The sequence below is a fragment of the Nicotiana tabacum genome, chromosome 9 (genome assembly GCF_000715075.1).
Source record: "Nicotiana tabacum cultivar K326 chromosome 9, ASM71507v2, whole genome shotgun sequence".
Taxonomy (NCBI): Eukaryota; Viridiplantae; Streptophyta; class Magnoliopsida; order Solanales; family Solanaceae; genus Nicotiana; species Nicotiana tabacum.
The window spans coordinates 18,917,161-18,934,999 of NC_134088.1; the positions used below are offsets into that span (position 1 = coordinate 18,917,161).

General features: G+C 36.3%; 1 protein-coding gene and 1 pseudogene across 1 annotated transcript; one reads left to right on the forward strand and one right to left on the reverse strand.

Annotated features, from left to right (window-relative positions):
• The first annotated feature begins 366 nt into the window (after positions 1–366).
• LOC107775209 (uncharacterized) lies at positions 367–15,484 on the forward strand (annotated as a pseudogene).
• A 247-nt stretch (positions 15,485–15,731) lies between these two features.
• LOC107775214 (transcription factor MYB114-like) lies at positions 15,732–16,906 on the reverse strand. Its single transcript, XM_016594927.2, has 3 exons — positions 16,667–16,906; positions 16,427–16,556; positions 15,732–16,324 (listed from the first exon to the last, which is right to left on the reverse strand). Exons 1-3 carry the CDS (start codon positions 16,791–16,793, stop codon positions 15,934–15,936), a joined length of 648 nt encoding a protein of 215 aa, XP_016450413.1. The 5' UTR covers positions 16,794–16,906; the 3' UTR covers positions 15,732–15,933.
• Between the last annotated feature and the right edge of the window lie 933 nt (positions 16,907–17,839).

Here is a 17,839-nt window from a genome sequence, read left to right on the forward strand (position 1 = left end):
GGCATTAAATGTGACTCATTAATCTGAGTAAGTAATTATGAGGTCTTCATGCCTAGCGTGTTGCCATCAGTGTTGTGAAGAATTAGATTTGAGATTTTGTTTAAGATGAGATTAATTGAGGATGCTGAAATTAATTATAAACATATATTATGACCAGAGATGTGATTATGGACATACGTATGATGAGTGCGTAGGCGTAATTTGCTACCGCCGGTTGAGACTAATACCATGTGTTGATGCGAGGAATTTAAATTTATTGGAGTGTAAGGAAATTGGCTTTAAAGCTATGAATAAAAGAAATAATTTGTTGGACCCGGTTAAATTTACGGTGACGTAAATCACTCAGTAATTTATGTTTCAAAACGGGTCAAAATACACGCGTATACCGTTACCTGCTCCGTCTATTGAATCTTCTTCTTCCTTAGTCACCAAGACTAGCAGCTTGTCTACTTCAGCAGCAGTCATTCGCCATCGATGCACGAAATAGACCTCCACGATCTCTCCGACGACGCCGATTACGCTGCTTCTATGCATCAAGTCAGCATTAATTTACCTCTTCGCCATTTTCACAATCTTTTATGATCACTTACTTATCACGGTTTCTTCGCATTTTGATTCAATTGCTCCTTTTGTCCATTTATTTATTGATTCATCTCTTGAAAACGGAATGCTAATATATATTAGGTTAACTTAATTTGTGCTTGTGATTTTGTGATTTTTCGATGCTTGATTGTAATTTTTGGGATCCTTGCTTTTATTTAATAGTATATGCTAATTATTGATTCGCGAATTTATGTATATTGTTGAGCAACTTTTATCGCGAATTATCTTATCAGCATACACAAATTACGTTTGATCTCTCTCTCACACACACACACACACACACACACAAATATAGCTACTATATTGAGTAATTATCTATTTATTTTTATATTATACGTAATTATCTCGAGTTTAAATAGCAGAATTTACTGTATATTTTGATGAAGTTAATTTGTGCTTATGATGTGTGATTTACTCCGGAGCTTGATTCTAGCCGTTGAGCTTGTTGATTTTGTTTAAGATACTCCATTTGGACTTTCTCCCAATTTATGTGGAAGTCCTTGACTGAGCAAGGAGTTTAAGGAAGAACGACATTTGACGTTTGTGGTCTAAAATCAGTCATAGACATTTCTGTGGCTATAAATAATCTCATTATGGTTAAAATGGGAAGTTTAAAGTTAAATGGTTTCTAAATGTAGAAATGATCATTCTTTTTGGGATAGACTTAAGAGGAAAGTGTCTCGTATTAATTGGGACCGAGGGAGTATTTTAGTTATTCCTCCAGAAGTTTATGAAGCTGATTATTGTCCTGCTTTGTTGTGATTTGGTAAAATGGATTTAAAGTTTTTTATGTTTGTGGTGTGTACTAGGGTTCGACGAGCATGACTACGAGTGGTAGCAGTAAGCCGAGTTCATCCAGTGAACAAGTTGGTGTTGAAATAGTGTATTTGAAAGATAATGTGGCAATACACCCGACTCAACATGCATGGGAGAGGATCAGAGGTCGGCTGAAGCTGATCAAGCAAGGAAGTTCTCTGTTAATGGTAAGTAGATTTCATGCATCGTTAGACTCATTTTTATGTATGACCAATTTCAAATATAGTCTTTGATAATTGCTATTGGATCATTTGCTCTTTTGTGGCATACATGATTTCTGAAGTTTGCTACATCCCTGCCTCCCATAATTTTCGTACCAAAGTATAGGTTTGAGGTGGTGTTAAAGTTCAAATGCAACTGGATCTGCAAAAGCTCTACTGTTTGGAAATTTCTTTATATAACAGTTGGTTCAAAGAGTGAAAGACGAGTATGCATAACAGGGCTTAATATAATTTATTAAAACAATAAATATAAGGGGTTAAATATATGAGGTGTCCCTTATTTTTTGGCTTGTAGTATATACTGATAACCTCTTGGAGTAATGGGTGAAAACGGAACGAGTTCTCCTTTCAAAGTTCAAACGAACGCAGTCTAGTACATTCACCAAGTACCCCCTTTGCCTTCCTCTTTCTAACTTAAATTTGGTTTTCTTCCTATCCTTCCCATTAAACAAGGATGACGCCTTTATGTTGTTGTGTGTGTGTGTGTGTGTTTTTGGTGGTGGTGGTGGTGGCTCACTTTTGTTGCAAATATCAATTGGTTCTGCCTATTTAACTGAGCCATCGAAGTGCTTTTGTGACAGACTTGGATTCCATATAAAGGGCAAAGCTCAAGTGCAAGGCTGTCTGAAAAAGGTTGGACTTAGGTTATCTGTATTGTGACTCAAAAAAGAGTGGGGGGGGGTGGTGGTGGTGGTGGTGGTGGCTCACTTTTGTTGCAAATATCAATTGGTTCTGCCTATTTAACTGAGCCATCGAAGTGCTTTTGTGACAGACTTGGATTCCATATAAAGGGCAAAGCTCAAGTGCAAGGCTGTCTGAAAAAGGTTGGACTTAGGTTATCTGTATTGTGACTCAAAAAAGAGTAATGATTTTATGCACATAAAAAGTTCCGTTAGCTGTTCCATAATGTTATCTTTTCTATATCTTGGTTCAGATAAGAGTCTCTATACAATAAGAGCAGTGCCTTTCTCGGATATTAGGTCAATCCGTAGACACACTCCTACATTGGGTTGGCAGTATGCTATTATAGTTTTGTCGTCAGGTACGTGGTCATGTACTATAGTTTCCCAAACCTTTCTGTTCTATACCAGTGATTTTTTAACTGTTGTTTCCATAGAATGGTTTAACCTTTTCTGTTGTGAGAAGTTAGTTTACTTGCTACTCTATTTGTCTCTGTTGGAAATAAATCACTTTTACTTTCTAAATTATCAGTGTTATCATTCCTTGCATGCCTGCTGTGGCTTCAGTAATCAGTACTCAATTTCTCAGCTGTCACTTGATATAATTTCTTGAGAATTTAGGAAGTAGAAAGTCCAATGCTATTGTTTTCTGAGATAATCCATCTATGTTCTTCATTTGGCATGATCAATAGCCTATTTGGTCAACTTTTTGGAAAGCTCTTTTTCTTTTTTCTTATTTTGGAGAGTTAAGTTATTTTGCTGAGCCTGTGGGGAAAAACGTGATTGAGCATCATGAGAAGCAGTTTTCTACTGTGAAAGAAAGTAGAAATTTGTAGCATCTCCTCGGAAGTAGAATCCGAAACATAAAATTTGTTATTAAGAAAACATCCTTATCAAAAATTTGTATTTACTAAATTATCCCTCCTAAGTTTAATCCATCTGGCTTAAGTATATTTAATACTAATAAATATTTTGATTTATTTCTTATTTTTTTCAACAATTTAAATAAATAAAATTAAAATTTTTAATTAAAGTCTCTCATAATAAATTGTTAAAAATCATTTATTTATGTAAGTTATACTAATAGAAAAGTGATTCTTTCTTTTTGACAAGCAATAGATTGAATCTTTGCATGTCCATTTTCGTATTGTGACACTCATAAGCATTTTTTCATAAGATTGGTCAAACAAAAATTAATTTTCTAATACATATAAAAGTGCTTCTCAGATGTGTGCCAAAAAAAGACTACTACTCTCCGAAAGTTCTTCTTCTAAAGCTCCATCTAAGAAGAAGTCATTTAACATAAGTAGGTTTTGGAAGTTTTGCCAAACAAGCCCTAAGACTCTTAAAATATGTTTCATTTTGATTTATGCTTTCTCGAATGGATTTCCATGAATATAAGCATTTTGATATCATGGCAATGTTATGACTTTTGGGCAGTTCGAGGCTAAGACAACTCCTATTTGGGAATACTTTAGAAGCTAGGCTAGGAATCAATTGCTCCTAGATACATGGTTAAATTTAGTTCATCGAGCAAGATTTGGAACACATTATGATTCATGGCAATGTTATGACCTGTGGTAGGCAAATTTTGCGAAGCATAAGACAAGAACTACAGACAATACTTTGGAAGCTAGGGTTGGAGTCAAAATTGCTCCTAAATCCATGGTAAGTTTTAGTTCATTTTATGGCAATCTTAGGACTCGTGGATAGGACTGTAGGAGAATTTCCAAAGCAAAATCGGCAACTATTGGCAATAATTTTGAAGCTGGAGCGGGATCAAAGTTGCTCCTATAAAGGCTAAGGACATGGCTGGCTTTAATTCATTGAGAATGATCAGAAATTCAATTTGCTAACTGAAAAAGTGAAAATTTGCTAGTGGTGAGGACATTGCTAGCTGAACTTAAAGTGGAATGTTGCTCGAAACTCAACTTGCTAGCTGAACTTAAGATCTCTCCCTGTTATCCTTCGTGTTCAATTAAATTTTGGGTCACCAAGATATGATACCTCTTCTGAAACAGCAAATTTTTTTGACAAAGTATCAAAGGATTTCTTATTTTCTCCAGTACCTATAAGGAAAAAAATGGATATTTTCTCCAGTATGTGCCAATTTTGCACAATTGTCTTACTGTTTGTTTCGGTGGTAAAACTAGCTTCCTTTTTCTCAATGTGGCTCCAATTTGTTCAACCTATGTACAAAAGATGCGGAGCCAGCAACATTTTCTAAAAGGGTTGTCAATGAATGGAATATTAGTTCATTTTAGCTCCGTGTTTTCTATTGTTTCTGAATAGGTTTAAGTTTCATGACAAGCCTTCCGTAAATCAAAATTCTTTGGAAAATCTTAGTTGCTGGTCCTCCTTGTTTCAAATGTCTTATAATATCATGATGTTTCAGGTCCCTCTTTGGTAATCCACTTGATTGATTTAGGCATAATTATTCTGCTTATCAATATATCATGATGAAAGGGAGCCTTGGCGTAACTGGTAAAGTTGCTGCCATGTGACCAGGAGGTCACGGGTTCGAGCCATGGAAATAACCTCTTGCAGAAATGCAGGGTAAGGCTGCGTACAATAGACCCTTGTGGTCCGGCTCTTCCCCGGACCCGCGCATAGCGGGAGCTTAGTGCGCCGGGCTGCCCTTTTTATCAATATATCATGATGTTTGAAGTCAATGCATTTAACTTGTATACCATTGTATATAAGCATATATGCATTCTTGATGGATAGACATCTTTTATTCTATCTAGCTTTAAAACTTACATGCATAGCTTTATATGTATATTTTTTTGATAAGTTACATTCTGGCTTCATTTTCCCTGCCATTTTTGGTAGATCTTTTTCATACTTCCCACAGTACCAATTTGTTGATTGTGCAACTGTCATGTCTTATGCAGGACTAGCATTTCCTCCACTTTATTTTTACAATGGTGGTCTCAAGGAATTTCTTGCAACGATTAAGCAACATGCTTTTCTTGTGAGGTAAATTGGTTACTTAATCTTCTTTTGGGCATCGGCTTTTTATGATTCTATAACTAGCTAAATGGACTATTAAAAAAAATTCACAGATTTATGTGTTTTCCTTTTCTTTTTCTTTCTTGTTGATTCTTCATTGCAGTTTGGGACCAAAATCCCTTTATGTTTCCGTTTTACCTTTTATTTTGAGATGGAAAGAATGAGAAAGTAGAAATTAGAACAAGACAGCTCACACATGGATTGCAGTTTGATGCTAGTGTAACATACAAATAACGATAAACAAATTATCAGTAATATTATTTGAAAACATAGGGAGGTTCTTTGGTGGATGGGAGATAATTTGAAAGAACATGATCTCTGGAAGTGGCAGATGTGAGTGTAAGTTACTAGCAAATACTAGTTTGAGTGCCACCTATCAATTGATATATGATGTTTATGCTAGCTGAAATTCTGGTATAGTAACTAATTGTACTGGAAGTTGGCTGGTTCACCTTCTTTATGGATAGCTACGAACTATTATTTCACGTTTCAGAAGGCAAAGATACTTGTAGTACTGGAAAGTTGGGATATTGGTTGATTTTGGTATCTAATTTGTCGTGCATTGACCTAGTACTGACAGAGAGTAACTAGATTACTGGAGGATTTCCTGTCACTCACTAGTTAAGGGTATTTTCAGGTCTGCTGAAGATGCAAATATATTTCTTGTCAATGACTTCCAAGATCCGCTCCAGGTGCGGCTAATGTCATTTAACATTGTTTTTAATCTATTGCTCTTTCACAAATTCACACTTCCACTTCATACTTTGATATGATTTTTATAGAGAACTCTCTCTTCCTTGGAGCTTCCGGGGGCCGTTTCTGTTGCAAACAGTCCACTTTCATCCATTGCATCCAGTGAATCTTCACCCAGTTGGACAGACGGAGGAGCCCCTGATAAGAGCTCCACATATGTTCAACAAAATGGCAGTCAAAGACAAAAACATAATGATCCTCGACATTTTTCTATTCAAGTACTGGAGAAATTTTCTCTTGTCACCAGATTTGCTCGTGAAACAAAATCTCAACTTCTTCGTGAAGCTCATGGTGATGGTTTCATTTCTAATGCAAGGAGGAAGCATGACAAAAAGCCAAATAATTATTCTTTTGTTGTTGAATCTAATGATGTTCATGAGCCGCTTGAAAATGTTCCTGTGCCTGCAGATTCTTTGGAGGTAAGAACCTCTCATGTACTCCACTTCTCTTCTTAGTTTCATTGCCTTTACAGCTCCTGGCTTACAAGAATGCTGTTCATCACTTCCGTTGTTATTTGTGCATTTAATTTTTTTGGAACTGGGAATTTGATTTGGTTAGTCAACAACGAGAATTCTGCACTTATGCTTAAGAAGATTTAGTAATATACGAAAAACGACAAGTGAATAAGAAGTCAGACAATTTCTTGGTTTAATACTGCTGATGCTCCGATGGAGAAGTGGCAAGGCTGTTAACATGATTTATCCTTGGGTCCAAAGAATGAATGTACCGCTTCAGTTTATTATCTACTGTACTGAAAACTATAAGAATGATCCTGCAAAATGGCATTTTTGGATATAATATCAACTCCATAAACAGGACTGTTCTGATGTATTTCTTTATCCTTAAACAGAAACGTTCTAGTGAGAAACATAGTCACAATGAAGAAGCGGCATTGCGTGATGAAACTTTTGAGGTATGTCCATACTTGAGGAGCCATTTGACTTGCTGAGCATGTAAATGAAAACCTACTAGTAAATAAAAACCTGTTTTAGTTTTCAGCTTTCTTGGTGATATAAAAAATCCCTCCAATAATATGATTATAGTTATCTAGTTGCTCCAATTCATGGATAAACTGAAGTTTTTACCTTTTCTTTTCCCTTTTTGTTGGTCAAAAAGTTAATTTTTTTCTTTTGTTGGAAAGGAGATAAAGGGGTTACTCCATGGAACTGAAGACTAAATTTTTGTAAACAAATCAATTTGAGAAACAATGAATAAAGTTGCACTATCTGAATCCTACCTGTAGATGTAGACTGGACTGTATCATCTTTTCTTTATATTGTTATAAAGTTCATAGTTCACTTCCTTATTATTTTAGCTGCACATTAATTTATTTTTACTTGAAGGTAAAAGCAGAGAAATTAATTTTTATTGAAACCCAGTTCAGATTGTATGAGTGGATGAAGTATTTAACATGGTTACTGATTAATGATCTTTATTTCAGAGCTACTTTCCCTTCAGCAGCTGTAATGACAGATGTCCTCATTAACAGTTGAAATTTAGAGGAAAATCAATGAACTAGTATGCTTGAGAAAAGTTTTTCAAATTACCACTTATTATCTAGGCTACTTATTCATATCTAGCTTGGTAGCATGAGTTATTCTGGAACAATCCCCCCCCCCCTCTCTTTACCGCTTCCTTGAAGTTAATAAGTGCATGTAGTGGTCTTTCTGTGATTCATCTACGTCTTTTCTTTATGATGCAGTATGACAAATTGTCATTAGTATGGGGAAAACCGCGCCAGCCTCCGTTGGGATCAAAAGAGGTATAAGGCTTGTCTATCTGTGTAATTGTAAGGTAGCATTTTTTGAGCTGTTGGCAATTGGCATCATGCCAGTTCTAGGTCAAGAGTAAGTTTTTTCCGCCAGAAGCTCAGGTCCGTCTCATTCGATTGCTGTTGCAGACGTAAATAACTAAATAAAATTGCTCCCTTTTTAAAAACTTGTGTTTGGAAATGAGGTTGTCACATAATTCAACATGGCAACAGAGTAGGCAGGGGTCCTGATTTTTAGTTTCACTGCAACCTATTATCAAATTTCCACGTACTTGACTCAAGAAAAGAATTAGGCCGTACATGTGGAGGTGTATTGCAGACCTAAATACAAATAAAATGTCCATTCTGTAAAAAATTTACACTTTCCGATGATTCATAGCTGTAATTGTGATAATTATCATTTGTATCTGTTGTCAAAACAACTAAATCGTTTAGGGGTAAGCAAAGGCTTCGTACACTTCGTTAAATGTGTCGTTGGGTTCATTTGTTTAGTCAAAGAGTATTGATGCACATGTCAAAACATACAATAAATCACAAGGCCACTCATTCTCCAGTTCTACATCGTTGTTGTTATCATTGTATTAGAAGAGGTTCTATTTGGTTAGCTGAATCAGTTGCAAGCTACTTCATGTTTAGCTTTTTCTATTTATCACAGTGAAAGTTTTTCAGATCAGAAATTATTTGTTGAGAAGTGGAAGTCAACTATGTTTATGGATGTCCCAGAAATTTTTATTTTAAGGTGCTCTATAACTTAACTGAATGTTGCTTTTTGGAACTTCTTTGAGGGACGTTTAATTGAAAGGAAGAATGTTGCAGTTCCCAACATAAAATGTCTCACGAATAGGTTCAGGGACATTGTCTGTCCCAAATTATCATAGACTTGCTCGCTTTTGCATACCACTTCAATTTTTTTTGTGAGAGTTAGTAAGTAATTGGCGTTAAATACTCTGCATTTGAACATTAACTTCTTCAAGTTAAACTTTCTCTTGAGAGAATGTATTCCTACATTGGAAGCCCTAATATTGTTGTTTCATTAGTGCCTAATCTTTATCAATAAATTAATCAACCAACTACATCTCAATCCTAGATTAGTTGGGTTGGTTAATGAGTCCTCTATACCATGATGTTCTATTAGGGTCGGCTATATTAATCTTCTGTACCATTCAGCTTTATTAAGGTCCCTCTCACCCAAGTTCCTTTATGGGGTAAACCGTTACCTATTTAATACTACAGCAAGGTGAAATTGTAGCATGTACCTAAGAGAGCATCAACGAAATTGTTACTAAAAGGATTTATCGTAATTTTACTATTTTTACGCTCTCCATCAACCTACAATGATTCCCACATTTAGACACAAAACTGACTGTGCTCTTGAACATAAGTGGAGTGACTAGTGAGTTTGTAATCTGTTATACTTGATGAAATCTGATGAGGCAATGTTTTCCATATTCAACATTTGTGTTTCAAATGTAGATAAGGAGTACTTGACTAAAGTTGAGTAAGATAATTAATTAGCGCCTAGTGGCGAGTCAATGTCTTCTTTTCTATGATTTGTGATCCTTCCAAATAGAAGAGGTAAAAAAAATGCTGGTTCTTGTGACTTTAGATAGTTCACGCATTGTTACTTTTTTGAGTTAAATTGGTTTCTGAAGACCAAATACCATTTCCATGAAGACTATAATGGCCAAGATTATTTTTAATAGGTCATTAATGTGCCCCAATATGATTTTGTTATTGTGTTCAAGGTAATTTGATTAACATGACATTCTGAGTATGCCACATAATCCAACTTGTAGGTTTAACAACTTAGTTCAAAAGGTTATTTGTCAAAATACTGCACATCTGGTCGGCCTTAGATGAGAAATTCCTACATTATGAGTGTGTCTGTGTGTGTATATATACATAAATACACGCACGAAACATACGTGTGTGCGTACACAATTATCCCAATTTAACATTCTAGCCTGTGGTTATATAGTGTAATGTTGTGTCTGGCATTCGCAGCTAAGTTCCTCATTCCTTACTTCATTAAGTTTTTCCTCAGTGGTCCACCTTTTTGGACTCTGAAGGGAGGATCATAGACTCGCAGGCACTAAGAAAGAGGATCTTTTATGGAGGAGTGGAGAAAGGTCTGAGGAAAGAGGTATGTTCTTGTGGAGATTTGTCCTTCTCACTGTCTGTCTAAGCAGGCATAATGTACTTCCATTGGTCATTGTGCTTCCAGGTCTGGAGATTTCTACTGGGATATCATTCGTATGATTCAACGTATGCTGAGAGGAAATACATTGCATCTATAAAAAAGTCGGAGTATGAAACATTAAAGAACCAGTGGAAGGTTTGTCTAGCTCTCTTCCACCCTTTTTTTTGGGGGGGGGGAGCGGGGGAAGGAGAGAGTTTCTGATTCTTTCTAAAACCCTGTTAGTATATTTCGTTTAATTGCTAAAATGTCTTTCATGACTAGCATTGTTGAATAAGCTGCATCTTATGTTTAATTCACTTGCAATCTGATGAGATTCTTGTGACCATCATTATGATGCTGCTGGATTGCGATGTCTCTGTTTTCTCTTTGAGTATCTCACGGTTTGTCTTTCAATTGACCCAGTATGATATCATCTCAGATTTTCATGTCATTACTCCATTCCCCTTTCTCTACTAGATTAAATGATGCCAATGGTAAATTAATATTGAAAGGAGGAATGCATATTCATAGAGATAGTAATAGTCATTTTTTATGTGTTTCCTTTTGTTTTCGTGAAATAGGACACCGAGGAGCTTGGAAATAATCACATGTCTTTGGGACTTTGACTTATGATGAACTAGGGTAGTCAACGCCCTATTTTTCTTTCCTCCAAAGAGGACAAAAGCATTTTCAGGGTCAAAAGAATTAAGCATTTTTGATGGGGCGTTATGCTTTTCATGTTCTATGAGGGAAATCAACTCCCCTATATTTCTTTCCTCCAGAGAGGACCAATGATGAGACAATGGCTTTGAGATCCTTTTTGGTAAAATTAAGCTTTCAAATTTAATGTTCATATTGGATCTTTTTATGCAGAGCATCTCTAAAGAGCAGGCTAAAAGATTTACAAAATTTCGAGAAAGAAAGGGTCTTATTGAAAAAGATGTGGTAAGTATTTTATTAGTCCAGCCTTTTTGGCCTACAAATGATTTGTATATGAGAGGTTGAGAGGCAATATGCAGTTCTTCACATCCGAGCCATTAACTACCAGTGTTACTGCTATAACATAGTATTATTTTCGTTTATAAAATTATGACACTTCATATTTTTCTTCTTTCCTAATTCTTTTTTGAATTGATCTTGAAGGTCAGGACTGATAGGTCGATTCCATTCTATGAGGGGGATGATAATTCTAATGTGAAGTGTATGCGTGACATACTGCTCACTTACTCATTCTACAACTTTGACCTGGGTTACTGCCAGGTAACTGCGATAACTTAATTGGTGTGTTTTTGCTAATAATATGCTCATGCAAATCTGCTACATGCATGATTTTCAGATTTCTAAACATTTAAATTATTCAGGCTTCTTGCCGCCCTTTCTCTTTCTCTTAGATCTGTTGTTTCACCATAGAGAGACTTGAACTTGAAACAATGTATATCTAGGCAGCACTATGTTCAATACTACTGTTACTTTTCTGCAGAAATAAATCCCAACTTTTTGGTAGTGTAATTTTGTGAAATAAAAGAATAAGATTCAGAAGCTTGAATATTTTAACAGACTCTTCATTCTTACTGAGAAACTTTTTTTTCTTCATTGCAAAAATCTGCTTCAAGATTTAACTTTTCTCCAATCTGAAGCTTTTACTATAACCAGGATAGAGTTTTGGCATAATAAAGTAGCAAGAAAATAAAAGCATTCAAGGTTGTGACCTAGCGGTCATGGAAGTGGAAAGGCCCTAGAAGACCAGGCTTCAAATCCCAGTAGAGACAAAAAAACTTTAGGTGATCTCACCCCATTTGCCTAAGCCATGGTGTGCAGAGTTACCCAGTACATATGTTGATGGGAGGTAGTAGATACCCGCTAGATAAGTTGAGGCGCGTGAGAGTTGGTCGGGGCACCACAGTTATTTTAAAAAAAGGTAACAACGTAATAATGCTGCTTTTATGCATGTCGTTTTTGGTACCTAACATTATTACTATCCAATGTCCTGATAGTTTACCTTCAATTGGATCTTTTTGGAAGGGATTGTCACACTATCAGTGAACAAATGATCTCATTTAATATAAATCACAATATCTAATATTACCATTCTGAGATTACTCAGTTTCCCATTTGACTGTCATATCTCTATGGAGAATTCAATTTTTGGTGGATGATATTGGTGGAAACATGCTTTTGATCCATGTTCTTGTTACCTTTATGATCCATTGTTCTCTTTACAACTTAGTGTCAGTTCCTTTCCTTTCTTGGTTTCTCACTTTAGATGAACCTTTGTATTCTATTGACTTGTAGGGTATGAGTGATTTTCTTTCACCAATACTGTATGTGATGGAAGATGAACCAGAATCATTTTGGTGCTGTGGCATTGATGGAGCGGCTTGGACCAAATTTTAACCGTGACCAGAACGGAGTGCATTCTCAGCTTTTTGCATTGTCAAAGGTTCTCTCTCTGTGTGTGTGTGTGTGTGTGTGGTTCCATCGTTTCCCTTGCCATTTTCTCAACTCCTCTTTCGTTTCCCTTGTCATTTTCTCAACTCCCATCCCATCCCCAGCTTTTGTGTATTCACTATTCAGTTTTGTACTTTGTGTACCTCAGCGATGCTTCGTTCTTGCCTTCTTGGGTATAGAATACACTGCCTTTCTTCAATATTTTTCTTTTATTATTGTTTCATGGATAAAACCGTCTATTAGTAGCTACATTAAGGTGCTCAAAAAATAAAAGCTACACAAGGCTTAAAAGGCTCGAAGAAGTCAATTAAAGCATTAACACCAAAAATATGCAGAATATAGAATTCAATTGAATACATGACCACAACTCACTTTAATGGGACAATGCAAGAGAGGATGTTGTTTCTGCATAAAAGTATCGTAGTTTTTTGTTTCCTTCCTTATTCTGAGGTTATTAACACAACTATAGTATGCCATGATACGTGCTAAACAGAAAAAGCTCTTTCTTGTTGCGAATAGAACATCAAATGATCCACCATTAACTGCTGACGAAATCCATACGGTTGCTATAACCTCTATGGTAGGCCATGAAGCAATGTAAGACTCCTTTTGGGGCAGGAAAAATTTCGGGATTGTAGAATTAGGTGTCAGACAAATACTATCCTTCCAGTGACCACCTAAACATGCCTGACTATTTAAGAAATGAATCATTTTATGGCTAATGTGTGACAGTGCCGCATAATGTTTTCCTTAAAAGCTCTGACGTTTCCATCCCCTCATACCCTTTTTTCTGTTGTAAGAGATTTTTTATTTGTAAATTTCACAGTATCTGGTTGATAAGCATATGTCTGCTGTCAAAAGTCTAATGCAAAATTACTGGGCTATGCAGTTGGTGGAGTTATTGGACAACCCTTTGCATGATTACTTCAAACAGAAGGACTGCTTGAATTATTTCTTTTGCTTTCGCTGGGTTCTTATACAATTCAAAAGGCAAGCAGTTCTACTCCTGAAAATTTTGTGCCCTGATTGCATCCAGCATATGATGCGCATGTGTATGATAGATTTTCTCTGCGTCCTACTTATAAACAAACTTGTACTGTTTTCATTTTTCTGTTAGACTATGCTAATGCACTTATATAAGAAAAAAAGAGTTTGATTTTGCTGATGAATATGACTAATACTGTTGAAATATTTCTGACCATTGTGAGATTTTGAGATACGTGGATTAAAAGCCAAATCCAAGACTTAATTCTCTTTTATTTCATGCTGGGAAGTATGAGCTGTCGTCTCCCTGTTGAGTGCTTACTCCCATGCTAGTATATTACGGTGTTGGTGTAGCGTGTACCTAAGTTGCTCGGACACGGTGCGGATCTAGAGGTCGGATCCTTCGAGATGTAAATTCTAAGATTCGGGGATGCGGATCCTAGAACGGATATGGGTGCAAGAATCCGGCTAAAAATAATTCAAAATAATAAAAATATTTCTAAATTATGAGAAATTTTGTGGAATACTTACGTATAGCTTGTAGAGTGTAGATTTCTTTTTTATTCTCAAGTTGTAAATAAGTAAAAGATTGATTTCCTAGATAAGGTATGCTATTTTCTTCAAATTTACCCTAGTTTTGGTTCTGTTTTCGGAAATCAAATTGTATCTCGTCTCAAATTTTTCCATCCGTCGTAGTCAATGTACCCAAAATTGTTTGACCGGATCCGGTACGGATCCCATACCCACACCCATACTAGTGTCGTGTCGACACGGGTGCGGCACCTAAACTGCCATGTCGGATCAACTTAGGCGTGTACATGACAGCTTGTTCTTTTTGTCCATTGATCCTTCAACCATCCACTTGATACCTAGGGAGCTGAAGTGAAAGATCCTTTCTCTTGTTCACCTTTCTTCTTGGACCTTAATCACACATATGAATGTTCTATTGCACCTATTATTGTCTAGAGCTTTGATCTAGTGGTAAGAGCGTAACATGTGATGTGTGGGTTCAAACTCTGTTGCAGCCAAGGCCATGGTATTTAAGTGAAGAAGGGTAGAAGGGCAGACTCATTATCCACGGAGCTGTGAACCGTGCGCCAGTGACCCGGGATTTCACGATTATTAAAGAAACATGTCTAGAGGTTCAACTAAGTTAACTTTATTAGATATCGTCCGTTCATTTAACGCCTCCCAAAAAGAAGGCCTTCATTTGTGAATATTTCTCAGAACTACAAGACAATGGCATTGCTAGGTTCCTTTGTTGACTTGTATAAATCCATATTTACATTTCTCTCTGAAGAAAGCACGATATATGGTCCCATAAAGCATTAATCTTTATGGATGTGCACCGTTTCTTCCCAGCATCCCTCTCTCTGTGGATGGGGAGAAAAGAGAAGATAGAGAGAAAAGAATGCTTGATTGCACATTGGCAAAAATGTTATAGTTTTAGCATGTTTTAGTAATTTGAATGTCGTTGATGCAGCTATCCTTTCTCAATTCTTGTGTTACTTTCTGTTTAGACCGTCTTACTTCAAATTGCACTAAACGGACACTTTGATTTCATTTTAGTTGATACCTTGTCTTTTGCAGGGAATTTGACTTGGAGAAGACAATGCGGTTGTGGGAAGTCTTATGGACACATTATTTGAGTGAACATCTACATCTGTATGTCTGTGTTGCAATTCTGAGAAGATATCGCAGTAAAATAATAGGAGAAGAGATGGATTTCGACACACTGCTGAAATTTATCAATGAGTTAAGTGGTCAGATTGACCTGGATGCTACCCTCAGGGAAGCTGAGGCTTTGTTTATATGCGCCGGTGAAAATGGTGAAGCTTGCATTCCTCCTGGAACTCCACCTTCATTTCCATTTGAGGGTACTTCAATGTATTACCAACAGGACGATGATGATGTATTGTAACCGCTTCTTATGGATTCAAATTTCTTAGATTGACATATGACCTTGGTTATCAGTGTGATATTCTTTCCACAGAGTATATATGGATTCAGAAAATCAGAATTAAATTTCTTTTGCTAGAACTCACTAGCTCCTCTCACCTTTTCACCATGTTTAAACCCTTACATTGAAATCTTATTTCATGGTTCTTTAAATTGATTTCTTTTCTTTTTTTAAGTGTTGTTGCTTCACCAATGCGAATAAGAATTGAAAACCAGATAGCTATCTTTTGAATTAGGAATGCTTATAGCTAGTTCATTACTTTTCTTTCACTTGTTGGAATTGGCAGTAGTAGAGGAAGCTGATACCTAGAAAAAGGGAGATTTATAGTTTTGAACTCTTGATACATGCATAAATTGGTTTCGCAAGTAAGCTCATGCACTTTTCCAAGAGGATGAAGCACAAGCTCAGATCCGAAACCCCTAGCATGGGAGTTGTTACCTTGTTTTGGCACTACTGGAAATTGTGCTCTTATGTGAAGGATGCAATAGAGTAACTACCACAAATTTCTAAAGGAATGGCTGAATCTCATTCCACGCTTCTTTGCCAGTGCTTGTAAATGCTTCAAGCAAGACAATGTCATCCAGTATGGGGATAAAAGGCTCGTCTTCAAGGAATGGCACGTTATTCATTGACAGAGGTGATAGTAAGCTGCAGTTGAAATCCTGCATTTCTTCTATCCATGAATCTAAAACTGAATTGGCCGCCACTTCTTTATTGCTTACTGTCTCAGCAGGAAATTCTTGACTCTCTTTGCCCAGTGGGCTGCGATTGTTCGCCTCCTTGGACTTGACATGTTTCTTTTTGCCTCTGCAAGACCTCTTGTTCAAATGTGTGTTCCAGAAGTTCTTTACTTCATTGTCTGTTCTTCCAGGAAGCCTACCTGCAATGAGCGACCATCTGTAGCAAAGAAGATTTGAGGTAAGTAAGTGTAGCTAGAAGAATCAATTCACCAATATTATTGTATAACAGGAAATCAGGTGCAGAGGGGAAAGCAGCGACCGGTTGCCAAGAAGCTTATGGAGTCTGATGATGAGGTCCTTTTCATCTTCTGACATCATTCCTCGCTTGATGTTTGGCCTCAGGTAATTTTTCCACCTTAGTCTGCAGCTCTTACCACTCCTCATTAAGCCTACGACAGATATTGAAACGTTAAACTCTTTGATATCGGCATTCTAGTAGACCATTGCCCAAATATTACTAAGTTACAACTAGCTATAGGCTAAGTGATTACAAGTATACCTGACTTCTCAGAAATGGTGGCCCAGTTTCCCTCTCCATGAGTCTCCACACAATTTTTCAATATCAAGTCCTCTTCAGGTTTCCAAAATCCTCTCTTCATTCTTGTTTTAAATTCTTTATCCTTCATTGCACTTTTTTCTCTTCCTCTCTCTGTTAATTTTTTGTGTAGTAAAATAGGAAATGAGTGGTACTCAAATATATAGTTAAAAAGTTGAGATTGAGGGTGTGGGGTTAGACATGTGTCTTACTCCTAAAACAATGATGATGGAATTTAAAATTCGTCACTTTTGGATTACTGTGTGTTGGATGTTATCAGATAATTGAACTGAGGGCCCTCAATGTGGATTCATATTTTGCTTTCTTTTGTACTACCTGACATTGAAAGCCCTTCTGTGTGCTCCACTTTCATCCCACTAAAAGCCATTCAAAAAAATGCTAGCTCATCTGGGTATTACCTTTTCTCAAGCCCTCCGTGGGAGGAGGGGGAACTTTTTACTTTACTTTATTATTTTGTTCAATTTTTGTTTTGGGTGCATTGCATAACCTAATTTTATATGTGGTTTCTGTATATGAAAAGTTAGTAGACTTTGAACAGTCTATTCTCGTTACTTTAATTTACGTGCATTACTCAAGCATATAATCATATTGCGATAAAAAACAGAAAATAAATGACTTTCAATATTATATCATATTCCTTTTTGCTGGATATATTTAGGGTTTCATTCGCACATTTTAAGGATAGTATGGCACCAAAAGTGAGTGTGAATTAGTCATGGAGCATTTTGAGTATTTGCTTTAGAAAGTTTTCTTGTACATTCCCTTACTTTATAGCGTTATTACTCCGATTCCAGTTGTTAATGTTAAGCGCATCTGATTGTGAAGTCTAAAGTTTTCTGATAGCGTTTAAGACTTCTTGTCACAACCAACAATATTTGTAATTAAATTTGGTGTTTTTCCCTGTATAGATTTAGAGTAATTATGACACTTCAATTGTGTCACATGATACCTTTAGCTATTTTTTCACACGTGCTTTATGACTTCTTATTATGGAATTAGAAAAAACCTAATAATTGATGGCTTAATTCATTCTTGTTCATAGTTTCAGATGTTTATGATCCTCGACACTTCAATTGTCACATGAGACTTATGACTTTCTTTTACCGCTGTTTTCGT

Excerpts from the sequence above, each read along its gene's own strand:
- LOC107775214 (XM_016594927.2), bottom strand. The coding sequence starts at position 16,793 with ATGAAGGATAAAGAATTTAAAACAAGAATGAAGAGAGGATTTTGGAAA. Across the intron at positions 16,557-16,666 it reads CACCATTTCTGAGAAGTCAG|GCTTAATGAGGAGTGGTAAG; the intron begins GTATACTTGTAA and ends TATCTGTCGTAG. Across the intron at positions 16,325-16,426 it reads CATAAGCTTCTTGGCAACCG|ATGGTCGCTCATTGCAGGTA; the intron begins GTCGCTGCTTTC and ends TCTTTGCTACAG.